Raw genomic sequence first — 19,659 nt, forward strand, 5'->3', positions numbered from 1 at the left:
GTATCCTATGAACAAATAAATAGCTTGGCTCTTCTTCCTATTAACTGGGACCCTGAGCAACTGGGTCTAGTGGGAGGTGTCCCTGGCAGAGACATTGGAACTGGACAACCTTCAAGGTTTCTTCCAAGCCAAACCATTCTGTGATTAAATAACCTGTGATGGCTTTGTCAGTGTCGAGGAGGTGCTTGTAGTGGGATTTGGCAGATGGCACTGCCAGGGTGGAGTCAGTGAAAGGAGCCTCAGGGAAACTGAGACTTTGTTCTCTTGTTTAGGAAGGGAAAATAGCACATCCTGACAGAAACATATGGCAAAAAAGTGCATGTCTTCATCATCATAATGGCATTTTCTCCCTCTCTGTCTTCCTGCAGGTTATCTTGCACCCCGAAACCTTCCCAGTGCAGGCTTCTTCCCGTTCCTGCAAACGGTGCTGTGTGATTCCGATGCCAGGTGTAAGGGCACGCCATACACACCGGAAGATCTGCTGCCAAGGCTGAATGGCATCTCATCCCTCAGCCTGTAAGGGAATCTCAATGTTGCCAGGTGTTAGGAGCTGTAAAACAAAGCCTGTGTTGAGGGGGAGGGAGACAGCCTGTCTGTGTGTATGTACAAGTTTGTCCACAACAGATATACCTCAGCTACCTGTTTTAACATGTCTAACACTTAGAAAAGAGAGTATCAGCTGCAACTGGACACATCAGAAATAATCACAATAGGGACAGCCCTCAGGAATGTGTCCACTGATTCAGGCTTGAATCTTCTACTGAAGGGAATTTTGCTGCCTGAGGAAAACTCTTCAGCTAACCCAGATCAAAGCAAAGGAACATTTTTTTTTGCATGATTGTGGATCAGATCAGTGATAAGACTTGCCCCCAGAGTAGCCCAGAATGCTGATCTGCCACTGAGAGGGATCAGCTCAGGATGCTTTGGCTGGAAGTTTGGGTGTTAGTTCTGGAGCAACTGCTCTTTAAGCAGGTCCTCGGGGTGCCAGAATGGGTGTTCTCTCTGCAGGCCATCAAAAGTGCTGGGAAACACATGAAAATGCAGAAACAATTTTTGCCCACTAAAGTACAGTAAAGAGATTTGCAGCGTGCAGCTGGCTGGGCATGTTTTGTTGGAACGTCAGTTTGCTGAAATGGAAATGTTCAGTGGGACCATTCCAATTTCTTGATGTTCCAGTTGAAGTCAAGTAGCATTTGCTTTGAGGCATGCCAGCCAGGGTGGTTTCTGCATCTTGGCTTCCCAGTTCTGACAGACCCCTGGGGAACGTGCCATGCTGAGGCCTGGCTGCTTCATGGAGAGCTAAAAATCATGGGCATCTCACAATGGCCCTGGTTGCTCATCTTTGCTTTCAGGTGAGAGGCTGCTCCATAGTCAGAGTCTCAAAATCCCCCTTGGCCAGAGCTTGAGAGTCTGAAGAGCTAAAATGGGCCCCACCAGAGAGCACATCAGGCAGTGCTAGTGTTGGTGGCTCCCTAAGGATCCTCCTTAGTGCAGAGGGAGTCATTTCCCAGGCCAAGGCAGTGGTCAGAATCTCCCCAAGGGTGGGAAGGACGACTAAGGATGTGGGCAACTGAAGCTGCACAAGATGAATCCTAATCAAATTCAAGGTCATGCAGCAGAAGAGAGGAGGGAAGGCAAAGCCACATGGAGACTGGATGCCTGGATTCACAGCTCTGTTCCTCAGTGTCATTGTTTTTCCCTGGGCATGTTAAACAATGGCTCATTTGGGGTATTGAAATGAAGAAATGGGAGCTTCTAGTGCCAAAGCTGGAGGTCTTCCATGGGTTTCAATAGCTGCAAATCCTGCTTGCTTTCTGCTTTTGGATTCTGAAAAGCTGTTCAGGAAATAAATGATTTTTCCTGCCAAATGAAAAATTGAAGGATTTGGCCAAATTTTATCTCAAGAACATGAGTCACTAACAAGCATCTTGACCACTCTTGATGCTGGAGGTTGTCTGTGAAGTATCTTTATGGATAAGTGGCCATACCTACCCTTGTATGGTCAGTGTCAGCCTTGGTGTGTTCCACAAGGGAAAACACCAACTATTGTGTAGCCACAGCAAAGCTAGCAGGATGCAGCAGAGTCTAAAACCTCAGGAAAAGGTTCCTTGGGAAGGGGAAGGCTCCATACGAATGGGTGCAGCTCTGCCTTAGGTGCAGGATCCCCACTGGTGAGTTTGTCACAAAGAGTTTGAGCTGTGGCCCTTCACTACCTAATTATATTGTTTTGTGATATTCAGCTAATCCAGGCTGTTTTTCTCCTCTCCCGTTGTGCAACTCACTGAAGCTCCTGTTAAACTGTTTTATAACTTGCCCTAAAACTATGTGTAACCAGAGGTCAGTAGAGAAAATGGGCTAGGTTCTCATCTTTGATTCTGTTCCTTAGAGGCGTTTACCAAGGTGTGCATGGCATGGCTGCTTTAAATTTCCCTTAATAAAAGGGAGCCAAGTCCAAAAACCCAGCTCAGCAACGACTTCTTCCACCCTTTTCTCCTGTAGTGGAATGTTTGGGAAGGGTGAGTAAGGTCCTGTTGTCTGGAAGGATTTCTTGGTAAGGCCATGCACTTTATAGCCATGGAGTTCTGTACTTTTGCTTCCCCAAGATATTTGCCAGGCCTGCAGAAAGAACCAGGCTTTTGCATCACCCAGATTTCAGCACACCTGCCATGAAATCCAGCCATAGACACATACTGAGTTAAGGCAGCAAGTTAATTATAAAAAGTTCTGGCAGTTGTCACAGGTGTCTCTTCTTTTTACCTTTTTTCCTCTTTTCTTCTTTCCCCCAGCAAGCACAGGAGCTCATCCAGAGTAGCCAAGGACAGGCAGCCATCACCATGGAGTGCAGAGGTTCCTGAAAGCAGGAATGCTTCACTGGGTAGGTCACTCGTGCTCTGGAAAGTTCTGCTCTTTGGAGGCTGATCTTTTGAAGATCTCTGGACGGAGCTGCAGTTCTCAGGGCACTGCTGAAATGATTTATGTGTTTCATAGAGGCATGTGACCGTGGCCATGACGTTAGTGTAAATTCTTGGGAACAAGTACAAGTAACTGTCTGTAGGGAAGGCTTTGGAATTTGGCCAAGAAACCAGGATTAAATGGTTGCGCTTCACAGGAGCAATGCAAGATCACAGATTGAGTGGACATTAATTAGAGACCTGGCTATTTATGGAATATTGCCCTTTTACTACCCACAAATTCTCTATAAACAGCTTATGATTTTTTTTCAAGTGGGTTTTTAGCCACATTTATCCAGCAAATAAGTTGTCTTGTGTGCCAGAGTGGATATTTATTGTTGGTGGTGTTCTCCTCTGATGTGATTCTCTTTCCTGAAGGAACTCTCAGTCTGAAAGTTTCCATAAAATCATTACAATTATTATTTATTGATGGTAATGGCTGGTACAATCTCCAAGCCATCATGATGGATAGTCCTTTCTGCAGGGAGCTCACGATGAAATGAATGATTACAGATTTGCATTTGCCTGTTCTGTTCCAGCCATTCACTGTTCCAATTAGCATTCCTGCCAGCACCCTCCAAGTGCACAGACAGAAAAAAGGCAGAATGCAAAAGGGACCAAGTGCAGAGGCGTGGGGAGGGGAAAAGTAAATCAATGAACAGTTATGGGAACTATTGACTCATGTTGATGGTCAGCGAGGAGCTCAGTTCTACATTTTATTATTAAGAAAATTTAAAAATGATAGGTCGTGGCCCCATATAACAAGTTACAGTGTCATCCCAAATTTAATTACATCAGAAAAAAACCCTGAAGTACTCACAGGATGCCACGGGCTGTACCTTTGGAAACAGATTGATAATGCACCCAAAGCTGTAGGTAGCTGTAAGTCCTGGTTTTATGTGGCAAAGAGGTTTTAAAACACGTAAGTAAAATACAGTGTTTCAAACTGTTATTGCAGCGTTTGGGGATTTGGTATCTCATGGAGAGAAAAACCTTCAGAATGTTTCATCATCATCCAACTTGACTTCCAGCACCCACATGTTCAACAAGATCCTCAGTTTTGGGAAGGTGAGTCTGTATTTGCATAATAACTGAGTGTGAACATTTGTGTATCCTCATATTTAAAGAATCAGAAGCTCAAAGTACCAACACACAGCTTTCATTGCTTTAGAATCTCCTCTATTATGTGAATGAGCTTTATTTTGGAAACAGTGATTGTGGGTGGATTTTTAGGCCTTGTGGTGAGTTTTTTATGCTGTAGGCAGAAACCAGGCGAACCTTGAGACATGAGACCATGAAATACAAAATACAGTCTCACACAGTAAATACCCTGAGATACTTTGTTCACAACTTGTGAGTTACGATGTTTGCAGTATATTTTCTTTCTTAAGAAATTAAAGATACGATGTCACCTGCTTTGACATTCAAGTATTTATTTTCCCATGATAGTCCTGCAGTGGCATCAGAGGCACTGTGTGTTTATTGTACAGGTATTTAACATTTCTAGAATCCTTTCCTTTGTAATAGAAATTGTTACAATGTAATGGACACTGCTTTTGTGTTTTGGTGTCAAGGCCTGCAAACACTTGCACACACACTTCTTGTGATAGATGAGGAATTTGAGGGGTTTTAGTGACGTTGCTCAGCTGTTAGAATTCTGTCTATGCGTAAGTGCTGTAACCACAATGCTTTTCACATGTCACTGCTATCCCTTAAAAAAAGCCCCATCACTGCACTTAGAACCATCCCAAGTGCAATGTTTCTTTACAGCTACCCTGTTTTGTTGTTGTTTCAGAAGCAGCCCCAGTACTCCACTGCGGGGAGCCTCAGGGCGCTGCTGTGCCAGGTCTTGTCGCGGTACCTGGCACGGCCCGGCGCCGCGGGAGGGAGCATGGCAGCCAGCATCCACCACACCTTCTGCTTCACCAACTCGTCACTTCTGGAGGCGTTTGCTCGCGAGTTCAGGGCCCAGCTCTCCCAGGTGGGTGCCTGGGACCTTCCCTGGGGACTGCAGCTGGGAGCTGTGGCAGTTCACACACCTCAGGCAGGGTTTGGGAGCTACTCCTCGTGGGCAGGAGTTGCTCATCTCTGTACCTAAGTGCAAGCAGGGCACAGTGAGGCTGAGTTGATTTTTGTGCATGGGGTTAGCCCAAAGACCTCCAAGCTGAGAACATGGCTGGGAGAGCCAAGGGTCATCCAGCCATCAGCTTGTGGCCACTAAGGGTTCTCACCACGCCTGGGCCCTGCTTCTCCTCTTTGTTTGCCCTGCTGCAGTGGCAGGTCAGTAGAACAGAGTGAGGATATGGTGTAAATAAGAATGTTTAAACCTTGGCAAGGCAATAAATTTAATTGTGTATTACCTCAGCAGTATAACTTCATCCAGTGACTCCTGCATCTGATCCAACAATTCATGATTGAAAGAGTACTTGTCTTTGGGAAAGCAATATAATTAAAGCAAATTAATCCTTTGAAGATAAAGCCTTTTTTTTTCTTTTTTTTTCTTTTTGCCAAGGTTAGGATTGTTATTAATTTTCTTGTATTCCTAGTCTTTGGATTCTTTAGGACATTATGAATTGTGGGGCTTGTCTGAACAGAGAATTTATTGTACAACCTGGGGTGTGAAGGTAAAACACAGTCACACTCTCAGTTATTGCCTGTCCTTTGAATGTATTGTTTGCAGACTTGCATGCAAGTGTAGTGCCAGCTGAAAAACATAAAAGGACCCCCCTAGCAGCAAGCCTTCTGGTTATTAAATAATTTCTTCTGGCTCTTAAACGATTTCTTACATTTTTATTTGTGAAGGTGGAGCACAACCCGCAGTACCAGGAGACCTTTGTCAACGAAATGGTCTCGTTTCTGACGCTGGTCTCCCAAGTGCAGAATGACACCTCCCTGTGGCACCTGCTTGTGCTGGCCCCAGATGTGCTTCAGGACAATGTGCAGCTGCGAGACATAATTGATTTCCTTCAGGATCCCAGCAGGTAAAACAGAGCAAATGGCAGGAGAAGCGCTGAAAGATGGTGGGTTTGTGTCCTGACCTCTAAGGACATCACCTCTCCTCTTGAAAGAAGGGTGTTACCTTAAAAGCATGGTTTGTTTGGGGAGTGATGCAGCTCTGTGCTAATGCATCTCTGAAGGTGTCTGTGGACTGGGAGCAGTGTGTTGTTTCTCAGGGGCTCTTGTGTCTCTCTTTCAATGGGAACTTGATATAAACTCTTGAGTTTTCTCCCAGCCTGCTTAGAGGCACTGTCATGCCCTTGTGGAGACAGCAAAGCTGGTGAGTCACAGCCTTTGGTGGAAGGAAAACTCTCCTGGCTGGATAAAGAAAGCAGCCAGCTGCTCCCTTCCAGAAAAGCACAAAGCCAAGTTCAGGTTGCTTTGGAACACCTCAAGCACTTGTAGGGGAGCCATAATGTTGGTTTTTAAAATGGATTACCTAATCTACTGCTGATTTAATCTTTCAAGACTGGTCCCATGAAAGCAGAGACCAGAGGGAGCCTGGTTTTCTACCACATGGGCTTTAACACATCTGACTGGAAGAAGAAGGTGCCAGTTATGTTACTTGCTCAGTGATTATATGGAAAACAGAGCTGCCTTAACTGCATTATTTAACTGTACTGAAATATTTGATGCAGTTCACACCTAGGACAATACAAATTTCCAAAATAGGCTTAGCCTCCCTGATCTCCAGAAGACTTAAGTTACTCAAGATTAAGGGACTCTGTTCCAAGTCATCTTCTGGATGTGTGACTGACCCTGCTGTAAAATATTCTGGCCAGTCCAGTTGTTACAGTACATGGAGGACACCCAGAAGCTGAGTGTCTTCAGACTGCTTTTTGTTTTTATCTTGCATACATGAGCAAGATTTAAGATATCAAAAGGAGTTGTAGAAGCTTTGCCACTTTGATTACACCCAGGCTTAGAGGGACTCACTTTTGATCACTGGTGTGTTGCTGAGGCACTTAAAAACCTGTACATTTAATACCAAGATAATTTTCCATGCTGCATTGTGAGACCCATGTGTAAGCTGTAATGTCCTTATCCTTGAAGGAGTCAGTAGCAGTGTGGCAAGAATTGTAATTTTATTCAGAAGCGTTTTGTTCGTGCTGCAGTTTCAGTCACAGGATTATTACATTGGTTTGTGTTTAGAGGCTTGCAGAAGGCAGCCTGAGAACCAGCCCTGTTGGAGTGCCCAGGGAGAATTAATATTTACTGTGCTGCTCTGCCTTGCTCTACAGCTGCAGAGCTGGGCCAAGTTATCATAGGCACGACAAAGAGGCACATAGAATTTCATCACCAGAACTGTGCAGTGCTTTTATGCCTGGCATCTGGCACTGTAAATGCATGAGTAAAGAGTTATTGCAAAGAGATTGCACAAATAGTACTTTTAATGATGCTTACAAAAGCACATCTTAGCGAGCCTGGCCACATCTTTTACTCAGGCAGGACTGAACTCCTAACGTAGAAGTGCTGTACAGGGAAATTTTTTTTTTTTTTTTTTTTTTTTTTTTTTTTTTTTGTGGTAGAAATATGATGGTATAGAAGAAAAGAACTTTTGCTCATTGTGGCATCTGTATTAACCAAGTGATAAACACCACCAGTGTGAAACAGTAACTTCCAAGACATAATCCTATAGAAAGTTGAGCAGCAAATTTTATTACTCAGAAAAATACGTTTTGCAGACTGATTTCACAAATGTTCCTGTTTGTTGCTGTAAGATAGTTTTTCAGCTAAACACATGAGCTGAGCTTTTTCTTCACAGCCAAAGTCTGCAGAAGCCCTGCAAGACTGAAAAAAAGGGCAGCAACAACACTTGTTTCCATGTTTGCTGCCTTCTGATCTGCATGGTATGCATCAGTTTTTGGCAAGCCTGTGTCTGCCTCCTCCTTGGCTCTGCCACTGCTCAGCTAAATATGTCATTTATAACTGAGTTTCTTCCCCTCTAAGTCTCTTACAAGCACATCTGCAGAATGAAAATGATGAGCACCAAGCCCTGCACGGGGACATTTTGTTAAATCAGGAGAGGAGGGATCCCCGTGCTCTGTTCTCAGCAGCAGCCTGTTCCCCCAGATCAGTGTGTATTTATTCATGCCACTGAGATCAGCCCAGCCAGGTGCTTTGTGTATCACCTGCAGAACCTGAGGCAGCTGAGAGAGAGAGGGTGCATTTCAGTGACCTCACACCTACACTGAAGGCTGCTCTTTATACAGGAGAAGAAAAAGGGACTAATAACCAGGGAGATTTTCAGTAACCTGCACACCTGAGCAGGCAGTGCTTTAAATGAGTTCCTCTGTGGTACAATATGCCTGATTATCAGTTTGCTCCTTCCTGAGACTGAAAAACATTCCTTGCTTCCCTGTCAGCTCAGCTATTACGGCATAAAAAAGGAAAGATGGAGAATTGGAAATGGCAACAGTTGTTTGTGATTGCTTCTTCCTTCCACAGATGTTTTTCCCCCTGGGATCCCTGCTCTCCCTGGAGCATTGTCTTCTTGGTTCTTGGGTTTTTTTAGGAGGAAATTCCCCTGCAGCAGTGAATCACATGGCTGGTGTGTCACCTGGGTGTTTTCTGAGACCTGCTGGCTGGATTTTAGTGGCCTGTAGATGTTACATAACTCTGAAAAAGTACACCTAATGAATACCACACGTGTGTTTGTGCTAATACACCACCATGGCTTTCCCATCAAAGTCTCTGGTGTTTGCATCTTGTGCATGATCAAACAAATAATTAAAAATAGGGGTGATGTCTTGTCTGTCAGACATTTTAAGAATGATAGGCTGTACTCCAGCTCTTCCTGTTAGAACATTTGTTTTATTTCTTTTCACAAACCTGTAACCACAATTTATTTTCTTTTTTCCCCCTCCTTTAGTGTTGTGCTGGCAGCTCAGAATGTCTCTGCATCTCTTGTGAGTGATGATAGATCCAAAACTGTTCAGAACGGGGTTACAGATTCTCCACACTCCCTGAACTGCTTGGAGCAAGGTAAGACTCCTCCACTGAGTCATATCTCTGCTGAAAACCTGTGGTGCTGAGAAGAAACAAACTGCAGGCTAATAAGTAACCATACAGATTGCACACTGTTCGGGGCTCAGCGTAATGGGTTCTTCCTTCAGCTCCTTACAAATGTGAATAAAATGCCTCATTTCAAATGGAAAAGCAGAAAGGCTTGGGCTTGTCAGCAGACAATGAATTAACATGAGTCTGCAGCCTCAGTGGAAATGGGGAGCAGTAATGTTTTACCTTGATTTGCTTTTTTTTGGGGGGGGGGTGATGTCAAAATCAGCCTCTGGCTGTGCACTCTGCCAAACTCAGCTGTGTGTATCCAGGCAGGGGCTGGGGCTGGGCTGCACAGTGAGCTGCTGACGTGCAGATGAGCCTTTCCTTTAAACCCCTGTCCCTTCCAGCAGAGATAGTGCTGGATATCCCCTCTCAGATCCCCTGGGGATCCCCTGGGGATCTGTGCACAGGCAAGGGAAAGGAACAGCAACTAAACACTGCAGGGGACAGATGGGGATTGCTGTCCCTTCTCTACTTGTTTGGTGGAGATTGTGGAAGAGGAAAGATGAGGTGTGCAAGTAGGGAAAGCATGGAAAGTGGCTGGTGAGAGGACTGGACACATGGGGATATCAAGGTGAGTGTAAATGGCTGTGGGAGACATAAATGATGCTGCAGACAGAGCTTATGTGTGAGCAGTAAAAACAACCCTAAATGAAGGGAAAGGAACCATAATAAATACTAGGCCACCTTACTCTGCATTACTGACAGCAAAGTGCTCCTCAAGCAGGAGGAGACCTCTGTTAGCATCCAGATCACAGGAGCATTAAATTGTTCCTGAATGATTTCAGCATGGAAAGCCACTTCTAGGATGCCAGGCAGCATCCTCACTTCCCTCGCAAGGCCAGGAAGAGTTACACCCCAAAAGAACACTCAGATTTGTAACCAAGGGTGTTGTGGCTTGTGGTAGGAGCCTAACTTCATGTGTGCATGTTATCCTGGATAGATTTGCCATTACAGCACCTCTCAGGTTCCAGAATTACATGGTCTTTACTAATACACTTACATTTCTTTTGCAGATGAGGAAAGAAGTTGGGTGACCAGATCTATTTGTAATTCCTTTGTTCACTGGAAAGACAATCACACTTTAGTATCTGAATTGGAGGAAGTTCTGAGGTGAGACATTAGCTAAAGGGATATTACTAACAGTGCAATTCAGATCTATGATCTTTGCTCTAAATCACCTTACATTTCCACTTGCATTGATTTCATATTCACTAAAACACTTTTTTGTTCCCCTCCAGAAAAATAAAGTCGCCAGAGATTGGTGGAAAGCACTCCAAGAGGTCCATTAATTCAGATGATTTAGAAGCCATACAAAAGCATCTACATCGTTTAAATGGCTTTGAGGAAAAAATGAATAGAAGTGAATTTGAAAGCTTAAATCTATTCAGAAATTTGAAGAATGAAACATTACAGAAACTGTATGCATTTCTTGAACTGGGAATGAATCCACATCATGATTATAAATTAAAGGAACCATATAATAAGGAAATAATTGATGAAATCTATAACTTCACATCACTGCAATTACAGAGCGACTTTAATGGGACTTCCATTTTCAATACAATGACCCAGTGGAAAGAAATTCAGAGGGCTTTAAAATTAGCTACAATGCTTTGGAATCCAGCTCTCCTAAATAATTCTAATTTTAGTACATTGGAAACTAAGGATGCTCTCAAAACGTTGCTCTCCACAAGCATGCCATCACTTCTGGAAGGTCTCAGAGACCATTTGAGTGCAATGCAGGAAATCCCATCTGTGTTCTCTGATTCTCTGCTTGAGCCTGAGTCCTACAGGAACTTCCCAGAGCGGCTCCTAGCTCTCCAGAAGATGTTTTTCAGAATGACAGGCACAAATGTAGGTTACCAGTACCTCCTGCTGCCCGTGTTTGAGCTGATGAGGGCTGTGGAGAAGTCCATGGGTGAGGCCTGGTGGGATGAGCTGAACGTCTACTGGCGCATTGGGGAGAAGCTGAGATCCATGAAGTGGAATAACTCAGCCATCATTGCCTATGGGCAATTTTTGGAGGTGTTAAACAGCCATTTGCAAAAGCTAAATAATAAATCGAGTGGTGTCTTCAGTGAAGAGTTGGATCAGCTGTCAGAATTTATAACAGCCATGTTTAAAGAGTTTGGGGAAAGCTCTGGAGTAGCCAATATCTCACAAGTCACTCAAGCCGTCCAAAAGACGTTGGACATATTAGAAGACTTACAGCTGAATTATAATGTCAGTACATTAAAATCTATAGATCTTTTCTTTAATTTTACCAATAAAACCTTGGAGAGCTTGTCTGAACTTCTGAGAACAGGAATGAAAATCCTTCATTATGCAAGTGCCAATGAAGGTTCCAGTGAAGACATAATTAACCCCATCTATAATTTAACACATTTTCTACTGCAGGAGTTCAGCCAGTCTCCCTCACAGCAAGCAAAAATTTGGGAGTTCCTTCATTTAGCCTTGGGTCCTTTCCTTGAGGACAGCAGCAATGGCTATAGGACCCTCCAGAACTGCTCCTTTGAAGATCTGCTCGACGTGGCCCTTGAGGTGCTGTTTGAAAATGCCACCCTGAGGGAATCCTCAGCCAGGAGCCCCTGCAAGCCCCTCTTGGACTCCTTGGGCGTGGAGGCGGGGGCAGGGAGCAGTGACACCTTCAGCAGGGTGTTCCAGCTGGCCTTGAGCAACCTGGAACTGTCCCCAGAGTTTGCTGCTGCCTACAACAACAGCAGGGAGCGCTTCTTCAGGGAGCTGTCGTGCCTCACGCGAGCTCTGCGCTTTTCCCTGAGTTTCCTTTCCAGGTTAAACCTTGTCTCCGAGCCGGGAAGCTCCTGGCTCCAGGAGAAGGCGAGAGCGGTGAGTGCAGCCACGGAGGGGCTGGTGCAGGGGGACGCCTGGTGCCCCATCCCAGCCCAGGACGTGGGTGATGTGTCCCCATCCCAGCTTCTGAACATGCTCCTTGGTGCCCTGCTGAACGAAACAGTGCGGGGTTCCCTCAATTCCTCTGGCAGCTCGGCAGGCTGGGAGGGGCTGCCTGAGTTTTCCTATCTGTCTCCTGCTTCCATGAGGAACAGCAGTCTGTACGAGCTGCTGCAGGTGGGCAGAGCTGCTTCCAGCCAGCCCGGGTGGGGACACTTCTCCCGGCTGTGGCATGCCACTGGCAGCCTGCTGACCTCCAAATGGAGCCTAACAGAAGTGGGTGAATATGTGGAACTCCTGCAAATCATGAAGAAAGCTCTAATCCTTGTGGACTTCGGGGTAGCTCCTGGAAAAGCATTGGTGCATCGGATCTTTCATAATTCTACTGAACCAATTAAATCCTCAGATCTCCGTGGTTTGTATAGTTCATTAAAACTCTTTTTCAGTTCAATGTCTGCCACAGACAGCACACTGGGCTGGGAGAGACTATTTCAAGAAATACTCCCTCTGTATGAGGGGGGTGGTGAAGGATTGTTCTACTCTAATCCCTATGGAAAAGAAAATCAAGATGTTCTGACTATGGCTGCAGTGATTTGGAATGAGATAATTTTAAACAGGACTCATTTTAATACAGAGAATGCATTGGAGGTTATCAAAATGATTGCACTCGATGCAATCTCGCTTGAAGACATTGAAAATTATCTCAGCACAAATGAAAAAGTGTCATCATTATTTTCTGACTTCTTGTTGACCCCTGGAACTTATGAAAATTTTGCAGACCACCTTTTGTCCCTTGAGCAGCTTCTTGGTGCCATGGCAAAGGTGAATACCAGTGATCATTATCTGCTGATCTCTTCTTTGTCTAATCTAATCCAGAAACTCCCTTCTGGCAGGCAGGAAAATGAACTTGGTGCTTTCTGGCACATTGCTGAAGGTCTGCAGTCATTGAACTGGAACAGTACAGACAGTCTCACTGCCCAGTCACTTCTAGACATGCTTCAAAATCTGCTAAATATGATGGAAAATGACTCCAGTCTTCCTTTCAGTGAGGAACTGAAGCAGATCCTAAACTTTGCATCCTCCATCTTTGAGCTATATGGTGAAGAAGACTCCTGGGGAACCAACATCTCCATGTACTTGCAGGCCATGCAGAGGGGCATTTTAACTTTGAAAGGGTTGCGGGAAAGGTACATCAGTGAGCTTCAATCTATCAGCCTGTTACTTGATTTTTACAGTAACTATGCCGAGAGACTGATGGAAATGTGGAGAGCAGGGATGAAAGTTCTTCATGACACCAACTTAAACAAAACTCTTGAGGAAAAAATGGACGTTGTCTACAATTTCACACATTTACTGTTGCAGGAGTTCAGCCCATCTCCCTCACAGCACGATACCTCCCTACAGGCAAAAATTTGGGAGTTCTTGCGATTAGCCTTGGGTCCTTTCCTTGAGGACAGCAGCAATGGCTATAGGACCCTCCAGAACTGCTCCTTTGAAGATCTGCTCGACGTGGCCCTTGAGGTGCTGTTTGAAAATGCCACCCTGAGGGAATCCTCAGCCAGGAGCCCCTGCAAGCCCCTCTTGGACTCCTTGGGCGTGGAGGGTGGGGCAGGGAGCAGTGACACCTTCAGCAGGGTGTTCCAGCTGGCCTTGAGCAACCTGGAACTGTCCCCAGAGTTTGCTGCTGCCTACAACAACAGCAGGGAGCGCTTCTTCAGGGAGCTGTCGTGCCTCACGCGAGCTCTGCGCTTTTCCCTGAGTTTCCTTTCCAGGTTAAACCTTGTCTCCGAGCCGGGAAGCTCCTGGCTCCAGAAGGCGAGAGCTGTGAGTGCAGCCACGGAGGGGCTGGTGCAGGGGGACGCCTGGTGCCCCATCCCAGCCCAGGACGTGGGTGATGTGTCCCCATCCCAGCTTCTGAACGTGCTCCTTGGTGCCCTGCTGAACGAAACAGTGCTGGGTTCCCCCAATTCCTCTGGCAGCTCGGCAGGCTGGGATAACCTGACCACGCTCTCCAGTGTGGCACAGGATGAGCTCCACAATCTGCTGCTGAGGCTCCAGGGGGCCTTCAACCTCAGCCAAGGCAGTCATTACACAAGTGTCTGGGATGTGTTTGCCAGCCTCCTCAGCAGCAAAAAGAGCCCAGCTGAAGGGGCTTCCCTTGCAAGGCTGTTGGAAGCAGTGGCAAGCGACTCGGCCAGGAATCTGTCAGCTCTAGAAATCACAGAAGCCACCCTCTACCTTCTCAAGGGGCTAAACATCTCTGGCCTGCTAAACGAATTCAATATGAGTTCCGGCTCAGCTCTTCTCTCCAACAAAACCAGTTTTGACAGTGTGATTGATATCGTTGCTCATCACTTCGCTGTCGTGGCAGAAACCCTTTACAACAAGACCCTGCCTTGGACCCTGAGTGACCCCACTCTGTCCCCAACCAGCTTGATCACACGGTGAGTTTGGCCTTTGGGCATTGTAATTCCATGGATGGGTTGTGACCACCATTCTCATTCCAGCATGAGGAGTATGGAATTTTCTTCCAGTGGAACAACCTAAGCCTGCAATTGCTGTCGTTTAGCACACAAGGTATATTGTGGTTAAATTGAAGAAGAGGAAACTTCTCCTTGAGCTGAACGGACAGCTAAAAGTCAGAGTTACAAAAAATTTTATGTCTTGGCATGTATCAATGCACGGTGGAACAGAGTCCTGAAGGAATCTCACCACCAGTGGTAGGCTCTATGGAAAACCTTCCTTTGTGGGATGACACTCTTAATTTTTAGATCCTCTGCCTCCCTTAGGTGTGCCTATATAATGCATCCATCACATAGATGTGAACTTTTCAAGTATGTTTTCTTATTTTGAGAGTGAGTGACAGCCTTGGGAAATAACAGCAAGAAGAACTGATGGAATAAAAACTGGGAGGGCACCCACTTAGGAGAGATGGCTTTCATCTGGAATTCTTATTTACTCTGCCGAGGAACAGCATCCACAGCTGACAGGTTGCTCACTAAGACATACCTTGTTTTTTGAAAGAGAAGCTGATTTAAATTCCTATCTTATTTTTCAGATTTCTGTTTTTAGAATTTCAAAACACCGTCTTGCAGGTGACAGCGAATAACAGCTCTAACGCTTACCTGATGTGTTTAATAAATGCCCTGGAAGCTGAAGACGGGGAATTGACAGGTGATCATGGTTTCATTAATGCTCAGGGGCCTCAGCTGGAACGTGTCCTGCTTGGGTTCTGTCAGTGGAAGGAATGGTGCTTCATGGTTTTATCTGCTGGCAATTAGCTGGAGCTGTGAGAGCTGGGGAGGCCAGACTGGGGTTTTGTTTATGTCACATTCCAATTGTGAATTCCTATCCCAGTCTCTCCAGAAGGCACATCTCCCCCTCTCAGTGTGATGACAGGTTGCTGACACTCAGACAAAGCAATCTTACAAATAGAAACCTCTTTCCCTCCACAGCTTTATGTAGCTGTAATATGACAGCAGTTATTTCTGAGAGTTAACATGGTATTTCACATAGATACTCATCATTTGTGCTGATTGTAACGCCTGAGAGGTTTTACCTGAGCACTGGTACCAGGATGGGGTGGATTTCACTAGAAACAGAGCATCTACTTGAACTTAGTCCATTATAACTCAGATTACAATTTAGGCCTTGCTCTGTGATTTCACAGGTCCTCAGCCATAGGAGCTTGGTGGAAAGTAGCAATGCTCTGTTGGCCTGAGAATAACAGTGCTGGTATTCCCATCTGTGAAGTTTCTGGCATTTTTGTCTGGAGTAACTATTGGTTGTTTTTTTTTTTCCCTGCACAGAAAACATCACGCTGCTTTTGAAGCAAACTCATCTGAAAAAGAACTCTTTTATGCAAAATAATACCTCTGAGAAACATTCATCCATACCAGAGCTCCTGAAGCTAAAAGTGAGTCTGCTTAAAATGCTGACTTGAAGGACATCCTGCAGTGATACATGAATGTGCAATGGTGGTTCTGAAAAACAGCATATGGAAAAAAGTTTTCTTAAGAGAACAGCTGATAAAAACTAGGATTGAAGCTCTGTGTTCTGCATGCTGCTTGTATTTGAAGGTCACCTGTAAACTGGCTCGAGGAACTTGTTCTTTATCTGTCCCTACTGAGTGAACACCCGTTTTTCAGAGAAGGGAGAGGTGTTCCTGTCCTCCCGTGTGCTGGATAGGATGGCTCTGTTTGCTACCAGCTCTCCCAGAGGGATGAGCACTGCAGAGATGGCCAGTGACACAATCCTCCGTGCACCACTAGCTTTAAAGTTCAGTATATTGAGACTCAGTGAAGCACCTTGCAGAGCTGAGATCATTCTGGGATGCCTCAGCTTCACCTGAGGAGGAGGTAGGGAGGAGTTCTCAAAGGCACAGATAGGGATTAGATGCCTCTCCCTGCTGAAAATCTGTGGAATTGTGCACTCCTAATTGGCACTTAGAACCATGACTAACTGGGTTCCTGCTGTGCCTGCGGAGCTGCACCAGCACCAGCGTGGCTGGAGTCAAGTCCCCACATGCTCCCCTGGCCCCAGATGTCTCACAACACCAGAATGGCTTCTGAGATTAAGCACCAGCATTGATCCATGGAGTTCCCTCACCAGCTTTGGGTTTGGCAATACCTCATTTGAATAAAATGCTTCTTAGCCCAGACATTCATGACTGCACTAATAGCCTGCATGCACTTTAGTCTGTTGCTCCCTATGAGAAATAGCAGTTAAAAGTCCTTTAAAAAAATACAGCAGTATGCAATGTTGTTGCTGTGTCATATATCTATAACAATAATATGATGAGCCTCAGTGTGACAGGTACTTAAAGGCATAAACCTGAAAATAATTCTTCCCTTAAGAGCCTGATAATGTAAATAATGATGTCAGACAAGAGGGAAGCCCATAACAGCAAAGGACTATAATTTTACACGGGTTGGCAGATGAGGAAGCTTTGACTTCTGGCCAAGTCTCTTTCCTGTGCTGCAGTAGATGACCAGGTGGTATCTAAACCTTTTGTGCAAGGTAGATTTATTGGTCTCTGAGAAGATTAATTAGTAAACAGGCAAGTCCAATGGAGTATTGCTGTCTAAGTGTGTTGAGCAGGAGAAGTGACATGTTAAGGTTTGCAAGGTTTATTAGATCCAGCCAGGTCTGCCAAAAACTCACACAATGATTGTCAGAGGCTGTTCTGTTGGAGACCTTTTGGATGAACTAAATATATACATATTTTAAAATCTTAGTCCTAAGGAGAGACAGAAAGGGACAGCTAGACTCTCTAAAGCTTGCCTTTTATATTTCTGTCATCTAACTGGTGTTTGTGCATTTGTCTTCCTTTTTTCAAAATGTCCTTTGAAGATGTCTCGCCTGCAGGATCTGACAGCCCTTCTGTGTGACCAGGAGAGCTTTCAGTCCATCCAGCAGCTCTGCCAGCTCCCTGAGGTTCCCTCTGGGGAGCTGTGTGAGCGAGGCCAGTCTCAGGAGCAGCTCCTCCGTGCTGCTGAGCTGAGCAGCCAGCTCGTGACCAACGTGCTCAGTCACAGGAGGCTCTCCCAGGAGCTCCAGAGTGTACTCATTGGGGATGCCACAGACATCCAGGCACAGCTGAAGTGGTGAGGCTCTCCCTCTGAGCTGGACTGTTTTAGTATTCTGTTTATGAAATGACTTCTTGCCTTCTTTTTATACTCTCAGCTTTTTTTGTTGTTTTGTTTTTCCAATTCAGGCTTCAAGAAAATGTACCAGAAATCGCCTTCTTTCAAGAGATTCATCAGTATGTAGCTACTTTGAATTCCATGTCCAACATCACTGAGGGTTTAACAGACTCAAGCAAGCAAGGTACTCTTCTGTATTTTCTTTACAATGTTGATAAACATCACCACTGGTACCACACTTCCTGCTGGAAATCCCAAGAATTGCCTAGCTCCCAGGAGGAAGTGGTATTAATGAAATAACCATACACCATGACCTTGGGATCCTTTATCTGGGGTACTTCTAGAGCCTATTCAAGACCACACTTTGTTTTCTTTACAAAGAAAGCACCAAGTCTTTCCATCTGAGCAAATGTTCTATCCTGAGATGTGATAACTTCAGCCCACAAACTAGACTGCAAAATGTAGGAAGTAATGACTGTATGTCCCAAGGGTTTTTTGATTTTTTTTCTTTATCTTACCTCTTAAGTGAGGTACCACACTTCCATACTTCACATAAGTCTTCTCTGTGTGCTTGAGATTTGCCGTGTGTCTGGAGAAAGCTGTTACATCAGTTGTTCTTTGACTGTTCGTTCCAGAAAAGTTAAGGGATGTTTTTAAAAATGTGGACCAGCTCAAAGAGGACCTCAGAAACACAACAGGAATGTCCACAGCCAGCATTGATGCTCTTCTGGAAGCACCTTTCCCAGAAAACAGCAGTCAGGTAAGTTTGCTGTTATCCTTTTGGGAGATCTTGTTGCTTCCTGCTGCTCAGACCATTAGAACTGTAATTTTTTAGTGAAAGCAGCTAAGCAGGTCGCTGGGTGTGTGACAGCACAGGTGACCCCACAGGGACAGACAGCAGAGCATGTTCTGGATTGGAACAGCCACCAGGAATGCAGTAGGAGCATCACTGTGTCCAGCCCAGCCACTGGAGGCTGGGAGCCGTGTTGTCCCTTTGGCTGTCACCAGGGGCTGGTCCTGCAGCAGGCACTGCCCGGAGAGGGATGGCTCTGATCCAAAGCAGGGCATGGCTCTCTGGGACACACTGATGGGGGCTGAGCAGGGTCTTCAGTCAGGTCCTGGCCACTGAGAAGTTGTCCCAGTCCAGGTGGAAAAGTACATTTGTAACCACAATGTGTGAAAGCACTCAGGGTCCAAAAATACCCTCCCAGAAGGAGAGGTGAGCTTCCCTTCCTCAGCCTCCTGCTCCTGCAAACAGAGCTCCAGATGCTTTTCCCCTTCCCAGCCATCTTGTCTGGACTGGGCCCCAAAGAGCCACGCTCCTTTCCAAACTTCACATGCATCAGTCAATGAGAAATTGAAGCCACAAAAGCTTTTACTCCTGTGCAAGCTGGGTAGTAAAACACAGTCCTTAGGATTTGTCCCTGGGAGCGGGAGTAATGGGCAGGCATTTTCTGGTTCTTGGGTGGCTGAAATATGGCACTGTGGAAGGAACAACAGCCAGGCAAGATTAATCCAGGCCTGCTGGAGCGTGCAGTGCACCCCTAACATTTCTCTCCTCCCTTTGTGCACTCCCAGCTCATCTCTCAGGTGCTGCAGCTGGAGTCGTGCAGCGCCCATCCTGCTGACCCACAGCTGCAAGCGCTGGTGCAGGAGCTGTGCAGCCTCCCTGTGCCAGAGAGGACTCGCAGGACCTACCTCCTTGGGGTCACCCTCTTGAGACACTTGGACATCTACAATTTCTTATACAAGGTCAGTGCTGGATTTTCAGAGTGGATTTCCACAGTCTTTGCTGCACGCAGTGGCTGGAAGGTTATAAAATATCATTGCAGTGGCCAGAAGCTACACTGATTCAGACAAGCCAAAGATCAGGCTTTGCTCATGCAGCAGTTTTTATTGTGTATCCATGCTGTGACAGCGTGGATATAAATGAGAATCCCAGTGTAAAGCAGCAAACCTCATTTAAAGGCACTGGACCTACTCTAAATGCCTCCCTATCTGCTAGTATCCTTTATGTGCTGTCACAACCTCTTGAACACTCCCAGCTGACCCAAAAATAAGGTACTGAGCTAAATTTTTTGATTCCTTGAAAA

The 19,659-nt window shown here is 45.6% G+C and overlaps 1 protein-coding gene across 1 annotated transcript in view; it reads left to right on the plus strand.

Moving 5' to 3' along the window:
- Positions 1–19,659, plus strand: part of ABCA12 (ATP binding cassette subfamily A member 12) — a 79,313-nt gene that overhangs the window by 15,159 nt on the left and 44,495 nt on the right. Inside the window, exons 3-16 of the mRNA XM_063400098.1 lie at positions 369–516; positions 2,787–2,875; positions 3,910–4,019; positions 4,747–4,932; positions 5,754–5,932; positions 8,821–8,933; positions 10,025–10,121; positions 10,250–14,365; positions 14,980–15,095; positions 15,731–15,837; positions 17,274–17,527; positions 17,638–17,750; positions 18,202–18,326; positions 19,145–19,318. Coding sequence (XP_063256168.1) covers positions 369–516; positions 2,787–2,875; positions 3,910–4,019; positions 4,747–4,932; positions 5,754–5,932; positions 8,821–8,933; positions 10,025–10,121; positions 10,250–14,365; positions 14,980–15,095; positions 15,731–15,837; positions 17,274–17,527; positions 17,638–17,750; positions 18,202–18,326; positions 19,145–19,318 — 5,927 coding nt within the window. The remainder of the gene's footprint in view (positions 1–368; positions 517–2,786; positions 2,876–3,909; positions 4,020–4,746; positions 4,933–5,753; positions 5,933–8,820; positions 8,934–10,024; positions 10,122–10,249; positions 14,366–14,979; positions 15,096–15,730; positions 15,838–17,273; positions 17,528–17,637; positions 17,751–18,201; positions 18,327–19,144; positions 19,319–19,659) is intronic.

Source organism: Prinia subflava, chromosome 6, assembly GCF_021018805.1.
Source record: "Prinia subflava isolate CZ2003 ecotype Zambia chromosome 6, Cam_Psub_1.2, whole genome shotgun sequence".
In the NCBI taxonomy this organism is placed as follows: Eukaryota; Metazoa; Chordata; class Aves; order Passeriformes; family Cisticolidae; genus Prinia; species Prinia subflava.